Raw genomic sequence first — 11,707 nt, 5'->3', positions numbered from 1 at the left:
GCGAGGCTGTGCTCCGTCTAGTGATCTGGCCGGCCTGTGAGCGTGGCCACTAGAGGGCACAACCTCGCTCCATACAAGTGTATGGAAGAAGGCCAGACAACTAGATGGGCTCTGGCCAGGAGCATGCATCGCTCATGCATACGCGCTCTGTTCCCGGCTCAGAAACCGGCGGATTCCCACAGTGTGTGTGCTGGGGGTTCATAAGTCTGCAGACTTTTTGCTTTGGACCAGACAACCCCTTTAAGACAGAGCTCATCTATCATAAATAATGGGATAGAAGCAATTTTGTACAATTAATTTCCTTTTAATGTCAACAAACAGAAGCCGCTGATAATACTGAGCGCAGGACGCCCCGATCCAGAGGCAGGACCCCTCCCCCTGCGCCGGGAGGAGCCGCTAAGTATAACAGTCGTGGGTTATGGGTAGTGCTAGATAGACAGCTGCATCATAATGTATCAGGAACTACAACCACCATCAGTGCCCTGATCACCACACTCATCAGTAAAAGGCAGCAGCCGCGACAAAGAAGTGTGTAAACGACTTGTGAAATGTGACAGACTATCTACAGCAGCAGCGGACCCCCTACTCACAGCAGGGTTAGATCTCAGCATGCTCCATGGTGGCCGGGGGTCCGCTCAGGTGCATAAGCATAAAGTGCAAAATTAAGACAATCGAGCTACAAGGTGGGCCCAGTATGTACAGCAGGGGAAGCAGAGATAGTAGGGGCTGTATGCAGGGGGCTCATGAAATAGAGATGCTCCCCTGACTCTGGAAGACAACACTGCAACCAGCCCCTTGCATCTTAGCCTTCAGCACCGCTGCAGGTACAAACCGGACAAAACTGCAGCCGGCCATCACATACCGCGAGTTCACATGTGGCGGCCGCAGAGAAAAACAGCCACAGGAGCGGAACCATTTCTGTACCAAATCTGCTGCCTGTGAGCAATCCTGGAGAGGGGTGCAACATGGGGTCACATTATACATATATACCCCGCAGCCGAGAAGGGCAACATGGGGGTCACGTTACACATATATACCAGACATGAGCAGCTGGGAGCGTCCGCGCAGATCTCATCTCTCCAGTGTGGACTGTCCACCAGCACGGCCAGCTGCGAGGGTACAATTGCAGCCATGAGTGGCCTTAAATCCTGGGCTGATCGGTTCTGTAACTTCCTTTTCAATTTATATTAAGATCTCTGCGTGCTGCCAGTGAATAGGAACATCGTCAAAATGACACATGCGGAAGCATCCGCATACAGCCGCACAACCTGCGTACCTAATGTTAAAGAAAGGTACACAGGCCGCATGCTGAAGTAGGCGGAGCTAGAGTCGGAGGGCGGGGCTTCACGGAGAAAGTCTGCAGCTGCTACAAACGCTAGTGTGAAACCAGCCTAACAGCAAGCAGAGATCATGAGCTGAAAAAAAATCACTTTGTTTTAGTTGTGGGTCTACAACCCTCCTCAATCTACAGCTGTATAACATTGGATAGAAAGGTGCCTGCGCCCTGGAAAAAGGGATCATTTTTAGCAATGCAGAATATAGCTATGTCAGTGCGGGTCGGGTGCAGCATGAATGATCGGGGGGATCCCTACTGACACAAAACAAGGAATTGCACATGAAGTACTGGACGCTTCAAAATGAGGCAATGAGACTGCAGTGCATACACACGTCATTGGGGGGCGCCACCCATCCTCATTAATGTCTCTTACATCATCTTCACTGATCACCAGGGAAACTGTGAAAATTCTCAATGGAGAAATGCCTCTAAAATAATAAAAATCCAACATCCTGGCACCAACTTGTTCCAACGCTGCCCCGCCTGCGTCCAGTACCTCCGAAATGTGGAATGATGAGGTATGAAGTCTGCTACCTGCAGGCGGGGCTCAGTGTGGCCGACTGCTGGACTCCCGATGCGTGCGCTTGCCAGACACCAAAACTCCTCCTGACTCTCCGGAGCCAGGGAAGCCTCGTTTCTGCGACCGTCCATTCGCAGAACCGCGCTGCCACTTACAGATGTCTCCGTTCAGGATGTCCTGGATGTGCTGCACAATCAGGTTAATAGCCACTGCAGAGGGAAAAGAAAGCAGTGAGCGCCCCCTACAGGCAAAAACAGAAGCAGCAGCACTGAAAGAATAAAGATCAGGACTCACCCATATTATCCACACCCCGTGGGATGATCACGTCTGCGTACTTCTTAGTCTATTAAAGTAAAAGGATGAAAATATTGATACAATGCAACAAAAGCCAGCAGTGATGTACAGCACAGAGGGGCTCAGTGGCTGCAGTGCTGGGGTCCTGGGTTCAAATTCCACCAAGGGCAAAATCTGCAGCATGTCCCAGCGGGGCGCAATCATTATGGCAGCATGTCCCAGCAAGGCGTGATCATTATCGCAGCACATCCCAGGAGGGCGTTTTCACTAAAGGTACCGTCTCACAGTGGCACTTTGGTCGCTACGACGGCACGATCCGTGACGCTCCAGCGTCGCTCCATTATCGCTCCAGCGTCGTAGACTGCGGTCACACTTCACAATGCACGGCGCTGGAGCGATAATTTCATGACGTATTTGCGATGTAGAAGTCGTACGGGCATGTCACACAGGAGATGCTCTCACAATTCAGAGCACATTTTGCATAATCTATGCGTGACGTTGTTCACGAGGGGCGTGTTGTGCTGCTAGCTAACTACACCTGTAATGTGCTGATTGGCCGTTGGTTACTGTGCGCGCATTGTTTGGAGAGAAAAGAATACAGCGCTCGAGAGCCGCGGTTTTATCGGCCGGGAACAATAGTACCACGTCTGTCGAATGAGCGCACAGTATTGTACCGCCCAGTCAGCACACAGGAGGTGGAGAATTTGGCGCTCCTACGTATCAAGCTCCTCCACCCATTACATCGTATACAATATCGTGCACACCTTTGTTACACGATGCGATCATGCCGCCACAGCGGGACACTTGACGACGAAAGAAAGTTTCAAACGATCTGCTACGACGTACTATTCTCAGCGGGGTCCCTGATCGTAGTAGCGTGTCAGACACAGCGAGATCGTAAGTATATCGCTGGAACGTCACGGATCGTGCCGTCGTAGCGACCAAAGTGCCACTGTGAGACGGTACCCTTACTCCAAAAGAACATAAGTAAAATTAATATTACCGGGAGGGAGAATTCCTCAAATGCTGGCTTCACGAAGGTTGTGTACTGAGTGAGGATCTGCTCCAACTCCCTTCCCCGCTTCATGTCCCGCAAAACTGGAAAATAATAGTTCATATTACACATGTACAGTAATAATTCAACCCCCCCAATGTACAACTATATACAGTTGTGTGAAAGTGTTTGCCCCCTTCCTGGTTTCCTATTCTTTTGCAGGCTTGTTACACTTTAAATATTTCAGATCACCAAACAAATATTAGACAAAGATAACACAAGTAACCACAAAATGGGAAACAGGAGAAGTTACACCACACAGTTTGTTGTGCAACTTCTCCCGAGTCGCCGATACCCCATATGTGGGGGAAAACTACTCTTGAGGCACAGTGCAAAGCTCAGCAGGGAAGAAGCGCCATATTACAGTGCAGATCTTGCTGTACTTGTTTGAGGGTGCCATGTTACATTGGCAGAGCCCCCAAAAATGACCCCATTTTACAAACTACACTTCCCAATAAATTCATCTAGGGGTGCAGTGATCATACTGACACCACATGTGCCTCACAGAATTTTATACTATTGGCCAGTGAAGAAAAAGTAACTACATTTTTACCACCAAAATGTTGTTTTTGCCCCCGATTTTACATTTTCATGCAAGAAGTGGGTAAAAATGGCACCAAAATATGTCCCACAATGTCTGTGGAACGTGGCAATGCCCCATATGTGGCAGTACAGTGCTACTTAGCCATACGGGGAGACTCGCAAACAATGGAGAGCAGATTTGTGGACTCCACATACAGAGCCCCTAATTGCTAGAAGAGCAGGATTCCCCCTGAAGTGACCCCATTCTGGAAACTATACCCTTTGGGGAATTTATCTACAGGTGTAGAGACTATTTTGACTCCATGGGTATTTTCCAGAAACTGAAAGCAATGAATGTTGCTAAGTGAAAATTGCAAACAGCCATTGTAGTGACCAGTATATTATGCCCAGCTGAAGCTTCTGGAGACATGTACCGTAAGTTAGGCATGGTCTCATCGCTTCAGAAATGCCAAATGTGGATGCTATATGTGGTTTAGGTACACTGTGGGGCTCAGAAGAGAGGGGGCATTTGGATTTTGGAGCAGAGAATTTGCTGAATTTCTTTTGGGGGGCGAGGAGCCATCTCGTTATTCCAGAGCCTTTGTGCTACCAGTAACGTGGAAGTCCCCTATATTTCCGCTAACAGATGACAGATCTGAGTGGGCAGCGCGGTGGCTTAGTGGTTAGCATTGCAGCGCTGGGGTCCTGGATTCAAATCCCAACAAGGACAACATCTGCAAGGTGTTTACGTTCTCCCCGTGTTTGCGTGGGTTTCCTCCGGGAACTCCGGTTTCCTCCCACACTCCAAAGACATACTGATAGGGATTCTAGATTGTGAGCCCCATTGGGGACAGAGACAACAATGTGTGCTGCGGAATATGTTAGCGCTATATAAAAATAAAGATTATTATCTAGTAATGCTGTACTGTGGGTGGTAAAGTTGATAAGGAAATTTTATTCTTTGTCAGTACGATTACATCAATACCTCATTTATATCATTTTTTTATGTTTTGGTGCTTTTACACAAAAACTATTTTATAGCTAAAATAATTATTTCCAGGTCGTCCCTTATGACAGCACCACAAGGAGGTTGCTCTTCATATCCTTGATAGGGACAGGAACACAGAAGAGGTTAAATAGCCCCTCCCCACCTCCACCCTTCAGTGTTTTTCCTGTCCCTATCAGGGACAGACGCAGGAGAGAGTTCTCCAGAAGCCCCTCACAAAGGGGCTCTGAGACAGCGGCTGCGGCTGCGGTGTCCGGCGCTCCCTCAGGCTCCACGTGCGGCCGGTGCTGGCGCAGTTCCCCGGACTTCCGGTCCAGCGCCCGGTCAGTGACAACTTCCGGGGGCGTGGCCGGATTCCTGGGGTCGGCGGCGCCGAAGCATTTCCGGATACGCCGGAAAGCCTGTGGGGGAAAGCAGTGACCGGAACAGAATGGCGGCCGGATGGTGCGCCAGAATCCAGGTCCCAGGCTGATCGGCGTGCGTTCCGGAGGACGCATGCGCAGTACAGCTGGGCACCTGGAATTACCGTGGAAGCCGGCAGCTGAGCTCGGAAGGAGGACGAATCAGATGTCTTGAAGCAGGGTAAGACTGACTACTTAATGACAGACATCTGACAGCACACTTGACTCAGTAGAATGGAAGGTGCTAGTCGTCCAATCCTTAGAGCTGCCCACGGACCATGTGAGTAGTACGTGGTATGGGAGACATTACATTACCTTAGATCCGTAGCTACAGGGGTCTCCCTTACATTTACAGGATAAGGACGTCCCTGAAAGGCCGGCGGTAAAGAAAAGGACCAGATGTCCGTTATGCACCGTCAAGCTCCCAGATGGTTATAAAAAGAAGTTATGCGAAAAATGCATCGCTAAACTTCTAAAGGATGAGCAGGCTTCGTTACTAGATAATATAAAGACCATGATTCGAGATGAAGTCCAAGCTACGGTGTCTACAATGGTGCCACCCCAGTCTCCACGGTCTCCACGACCTAAAAGGCCCAGATGGGACATGGATCTAAGTTCCGAGGAAGGAGAGGTCTCGGGGTATTCCGATCCAGGCTCAGAGGAACAGGGTCCGTCGGCGGTATCACCAGAAGAACGGAAAAGATACCGGTTTTCATCCGAAAATACGGACATACTGCTCAAAGCAGTTAGAAGCACCATGAAGATAGAGGACTCGTCTGAACCACTATCGGTTCAAGACGAGATGTTCGGAGGCCTAAGAACTCGCAGAAATAGAGTTTTTCCGGTCAATAACCACATTACAGCAATGATAATGGAAGAGTGGGAAGACGTGGGAAAAAAACTAGTAGTCCCGAGAGACTTCAAGTACCGTCTTCCCTTCGATCCAGAAGAAACTAAAATCTGGGAATCAGTTCCAAAGATTGATATTCCTGTGGCTAAGGTCACAAAGAAAACGGCTATCCCCTTCGAGGACTCATCAGGATTAAAGGATCCGATGGATAAGAGGTCAGAAGATCTTCTCAAAAAAGCCTGGGAGTCATCGGCCGCCATTATGAAAACGAACATAGCGGCTACCTCTGTTGCAAGATCTATGAGTCTTTGGGTAGACGAGTTGGAGAGTCATATTACAGACAGAACCCCAAGAGAAGAGATCCTAAAATCTCTTTCAGTGCTGAAAATGGCGACTGATTTTATGGCGGATGCCTCCGCGGAATCGGTACGTTTTGCTGCCAGGAACAATGCACTGTCAAACGCAGCAAGAAGAGCCTTATGGCTGAGATCATGGTCGGGAGATACCCAATCCAAAAACAAGCTGTGTTCGATTCCATTTTCAGGATCTCACGTGTTCGGTCCAGTTCTTGACAAGCTACTCGAGAAGGCGTCCGATAAGAAAAAAGGCTTCCCTGAAGAGAAGCCAAAGAAGACACAATTTTTTCGTAGAACTCGCTCTCACCCAAGACAGGACTACAGAGGAAAAGGGAAGTCCGGCAGATGGAGCTACCCTAAAGGGGGCAGAGGAAGAGGTTCCTTTCGGGACCAGTCATCAGGACCCAGCAAACAATGACGCCAACAATATAGGAGGAAGACTACGATACTTCCTGGAGGGATGGCAGAACATTACTCAGAATCAGTGGATTCTGCAGACAGTGGCACAGGGGTACAAGATAGAGTTTACTCATCTACCCCCCAAGAGATTCTGTTTGACTCACACGGAGTCATCAGCAGTACATCAAAGACTGCTAACGGACATACAGGAACTCTTAGAGTTACACGTCATAATACCGGTACCCCATCATCAGCACTTCCAGGGGCATTACTCCAGTCTGTTCTCCATAAGAAAACCGAGCGGAGAATACCGCACAATAATAAACCTAAAACCATTAAACAAATGGGTGGCGTACAAACGCTTCAAGATGGAATCTCTCAAGTCAATCGTACCGTTAATAAAAAAGAATTTGGTAATGTGCACGCTAGACCTCAAACATGCGTACTATCATGTTCCCATCCACCCATCACATAAAAAATTCCTCAGATTTGCAATAAGAAGTCGCAAGGGGATTCTGCATTTCCAGTTTCAATGTCTACCTTTCGGTCTCTCCTCTGCCCCAAGAATATTCACAAAGCTCATGACAGAGATCATGGCCCACTTGAGGGAAAAAGAAATTCTCATTACACCCTACCTGGATGATCTGTTGCTGGTAGCAAATTCATCCCAACAGATGGAAGAATCCTTAAGAGTTACCATGTCACTCCTGAAACATCTGGGGTGGGTAATAAATTTAAAAAAGTCGAGTCTCGAACCAGAGACACAAAAAATATTTCTGGGTGTACTTCTAAATTCCGAGCTGGAATACTCCTTCCTACCAGACCAAAAACAACGGTCAATCAGAATTTCAAACGATAAAAAAACGGAAATACATTTCCATCAGGAAGGCCATGAGGATCCTAGGACTAATGACCTTGTGCATTCCCAGCGTACAGTGGAGTCAGTTTCGCTCCAGAACGCTCCAAAAGGAAATTCTTTCGGTATGGAATGGAAAGGAAGACTCCTTAGACAACAGGATGCAGTTATCCAGCGAAGTAAAACAGTCCCTCTCATGGTGGATCGATATAAAAAACCTCAAAAGAGGAAAACCATGGAATATATCTCCATGTGTAAACATAACGACCGATGCAAGCTCAAAGGGCTGGGGAGCCCACATAGAAGGACGATACCTTCAGGGGACATGGCCGCCATCGGTACGCGACAGTTCCTCCAATTACAGGGAACTCAGAGCGGTCTGGGAAGCACTAAAGGGGTGCCAACACGAAGTGCAGGGACACCATATCCGAGTCTTCTCAGACAACTCGACCACGGTAGCCTTTCTCCTACATCAAGGAGGACCGAGGCACCGTCCACTTCAAGCGCTAGCAGAGACAATATTCTCCTGGGCAGAGGATACTGTGAAGTCCATCACAGCAGTTCATCTAAAAGGCTCGCAAAACCAAATAGCGGATTTTCTCAGCAGAGAGAAATTGCAACCGACAGAGTGGTCTCTAAACGGAGAAGTCTTTGCTCAGCTAATCCAACAATGGGGCACTCCGCAGGTAGATTTATTTGCCACAAAGGACAATACAAAAACAAAATAATTTTTCTCATTAAATCCAGGAGACAATCCAACTGCCATAGATGCCTTGGCTCAACATTGGAACATGGAACTGGCATACGCGTTCCCTCCCCTAGCTCTAGTTCCCAGAGTTCTGAGAAAAATTCAGGAAAGTCCAGCGGTAGTGATCCTAATAGTGCCATATTGGCCCAAGAGGAGCTGGTTTCCTCTGCTGAAGTGGATGGCGATAGAAGACCCAGTGCTACTACCGCTGAGGCGGGATCTTCTAACGCAAGGACCGCTGGTCCATCAAAATCTAAAAATGTTACAACTCTCAGCATGGATCTTGAGAGGGAAATCTTGAGATCAAAAGGACTGTCGGACTCGGTTATCTCAACCATGAAGAAAAGCAGGAAGCCGGTAACCTCGGCTATATACCAAAAAATTTGGAAGAAATTTTGTACTCATACCAATACTTCAATATCTGTTCTACAAGAACCAGATATCTCTCAAATCTTAAATTTTCTCCAAACAGGCTTTGATATGGGCTTGAGGCCTAGTACGCTAAAAGTACAAATCTCAGCGTTAAGTGCCTTTTATGACTATCCATTAGCAAACCATCCCTGGGTAATGAGATACATCAAAGCTACGCAACGTATCAGACCGACAATAAGAAGTTCAGTACCCTCATGGAACCTCACATTGGTACTTAATGAATTACGGAAGGCTCCTTACGAGCCGCTTGATCAGTCAGACCTAAAATCCGTAACATTCAAGACTGTCTTTCTGGTCGCAATAACGACAGCAAGGCGAATAAGCTAAATTCAAGCCTTGTCCATAACAGATCCATATTTAAAGATACAGGAAGACTGCATCATTCTAAGGTTGGATCCTTCGTTTCTTCCGAAAGTTGTGACGGACTTTCACAGAAGCCAGGAAATAATTTTGCCTACGTTCTGTCAGAACTTTAACAACGAAAAAGAACGTTCTCTCCATTCCCTGGATGTTAAGAGAACAGTTTTGCAGTATTTGAAACTTACAGACGGCTGGAGAATTGATCCAAATCTCTTTATACAGATGTCGGGGAAAAATAGAGGCAAAAAAGCCTCAAAAGCAACTCTAGCTAGATGGATTAAATCTACTATTTGCGCTGCGTATACTTCAGCCGGTGAATCCCCTCCAGAACACCTAAAAGCCCACTCTGAGAGCAATATCTGCTTCATGGGCAGAGAGTGCGGGTGCATCCATGGACCAAATTTGCCGGGCGGCAACTTGGTCTAGTTCAAATACCTTTTGTAGACACTACAAACTAGACGTTCTGTCAAAACAACAGACCGGCTTTGGGAGGAAGGTCCTCCAAGCTGTAATCCCGCCCTAAATAGGAGTTATTTGGTATCTCTCCTTGTGGTGCTGTCATAAGGGACGACCTGGAAACTAGGAGTTAGACATACCGGTAACGGTATTTCCAGGAGTCCATTATGACAGCACCCATTATTTACCCTCCCTTGAACTCCTGTCTGATGTGTGATATAAACATGTATAGAGAGGAAGTTCAATAAAATTGCGTTGTATCCATCCTGGTGTGGTACTTTGTAAAATCACTGAAGGGTGGAGGTGGGGAGGGGCTATTTAACCTCTTCTGTGTTCCTGTCCCTATCAAGGATATGAAGAGCAACCTCCTTGTGGTGCTGTCATAATGGACTCCTGGAAATACCGTTACCGGTATGTCTAACTCCTAGTTTTTGCATCGCTTTATTCTGAGAGCTATAACATTTTTATTTTTCCGCTAATAGAGCTGTATCATGGCTTGTTTTGTGCGAGACAAGATGACCATGTTTATTTATATTAGTCTTTTTGATAGTGTTTCATTCCACTTTTTGTTTGGCGGTATTATGATAAAGCAGATTTTTGCCTTGTTTTTTATTTATCTTTCATGGTGTTCACTAAAGGGGTTATCTAGTAGGACAGTTTTATAGGTCGAGTCGTTGCGGAGGCTGCGATACCAAACGTGTACTTTTATTTTTTTCATTCAAATATTTATTTATAGATACAATATGTTTTGAGATATATATATATATATATATATATATATATATATATATATATATATATATATATATATATATATATATATATATATATATATATATATACACATACACATACAAAAAGAGCAAAAGAAGGCAGCACTCCAAGTTCTTTCAGGGTGATAAAAAGTAGGATTTATTCAGCCCACATCTCTGTGCGATGTTTCGGCTCACACTGAGCCTTTTTCAAGCCTTCAAGGCTTTTTATCAGTGTCCCAACATGGGACTATCATTTTTTTTAAGACTGATCGCTTTTACAGCATGGGGATGCAGTAGCATCCCCATACTTTATAAACTGTCAGCTCTGCACTGACAGAGAAGCTTGTTCATCATGCACTGGGTATCAGGTCACCATGGCAACGATCGGGACCCCGCGTCACACCACAGGGTCTCCGATCCAAAGCCAGAGGGACTGTCAGGCCTCTGGCCGCTCCTGGAATGCTGGAATACGTCCATGGTCAGGTAGGCCCAGGGCACATTGACAAATTATTATGACAAATGTCAGAAAGGGGTTAAAAGGAAAAATAAATCCAAACCTACAGGACCTGTGTGAAAAAGTGATTGCGCATCCCCCCTTAAACATAAGTTAACTAGTTTATCACATCTTTGGGAAGCAGAGTTCAAATTCCCTAGCCACACCCAGGTCTGATTACAGCCACATCTGTTCTCAATCCAGAAATCACTTTAACAGGACCTGTGTCACGGGTTTACCGTGAAAGAAGCCAGAAGACCACAGCATCTGATTTCTCCTTCTCCTGCACTGATTAGAAGTCGCCCTCCCTCCCAACTTTTAGCCAATTATGCAATAAAATGAACCTCCACTTCCATTATGAATATCATCTTGCAGCAGATGTCCCGACCAGACGTAAAGTCAATAAGATTTGGAAACTTTGGTGCTATTCTAATTTTGCTTCTCCCCTCCCATTCGTCTTCTATAGGGCTTCAATGTACTAATATGCTTTTAGGTATATGTTATGTATGTTGCACTTGGTCAGATCTTTCCCTTTTCCTCCTTTTTCCCTCATTTGCCTAAATTCCCCCCTTTCCCAAATCTCCCCTCCCATTATCTTTTGCGATTGTCTGATGTTTTTATTGCTACCATTTTGGTGTCGATACGATCCTTTGAAGGCCCATTACTGCATTATAATTTAATATTGCGGCGAACAAAAAACGTAATTCTGGCGTTACGATTTTCTTCTTGTTACGCAGTTTACCAATAGAATTAATCCAATTTGCATATGCAAAGTTCAAAGAAACAAGTACTGGCACCAGAGATCATAAAAAAATATTTTGGTTCACAACAGATTGTTACAAAATAAAGACAAATGGTTGGAAAAACAC

At 46.2% G+C, this 11,707-nt stretch overlaps 1 protein-coding gene across 1 annotated transcript in view; it reads right to left on the bottom strand.

Annotated features, from left to right (window-relative positions):
• Positions 1-287: 287 nt before the first annotated feature.
• Positions 288-11,707, bottom strand: part of UCK1 (uridine-cytidine kinase 1) — a 38,898-nt gene continuing 27,478 nt past the window's right edge. The window contains exons 5-7 of the mRNA XM_077284722.1: positions 3,154-3,248; positions 2,151-2,199; positions 288-2,065 (exon numbers count right to left, since the gene is read on the bottom strand). Coding sequence (XP_077140837.1) covers positions 1,884-2,065; positions 2,151-2,199; positions 3,154-3,248 — 326 coding nt within the window. The 3' untranslated portion in view covers positions 288-1,883. The remainder of the gene's footprint in view (positions 2,066-2,150; positions 2,200-3,153; positions 3,249-11,707) is intronic.

This window comes from Ranitomeya variabilis, chromosome 2 (genome assembly GCF_051348905.1).
Source record: "Ranitomeya variabilis isolate aRanVar5 chromosome 2, aRanVar5.hap1, whole genome shotgun sequence".
In the NCBI taxonomy this organism is placed as follows: Eukaryota; Metazoa; Chordata; class Amphibia; order Anura; family Dendrobatidae; genus Ranitomeya; species Ranitomeya variabilis.
Note: the sequence above shows the minus strand (reverse complement) of the source record. Positions and strands in the feature narration are given on the sequence as shown.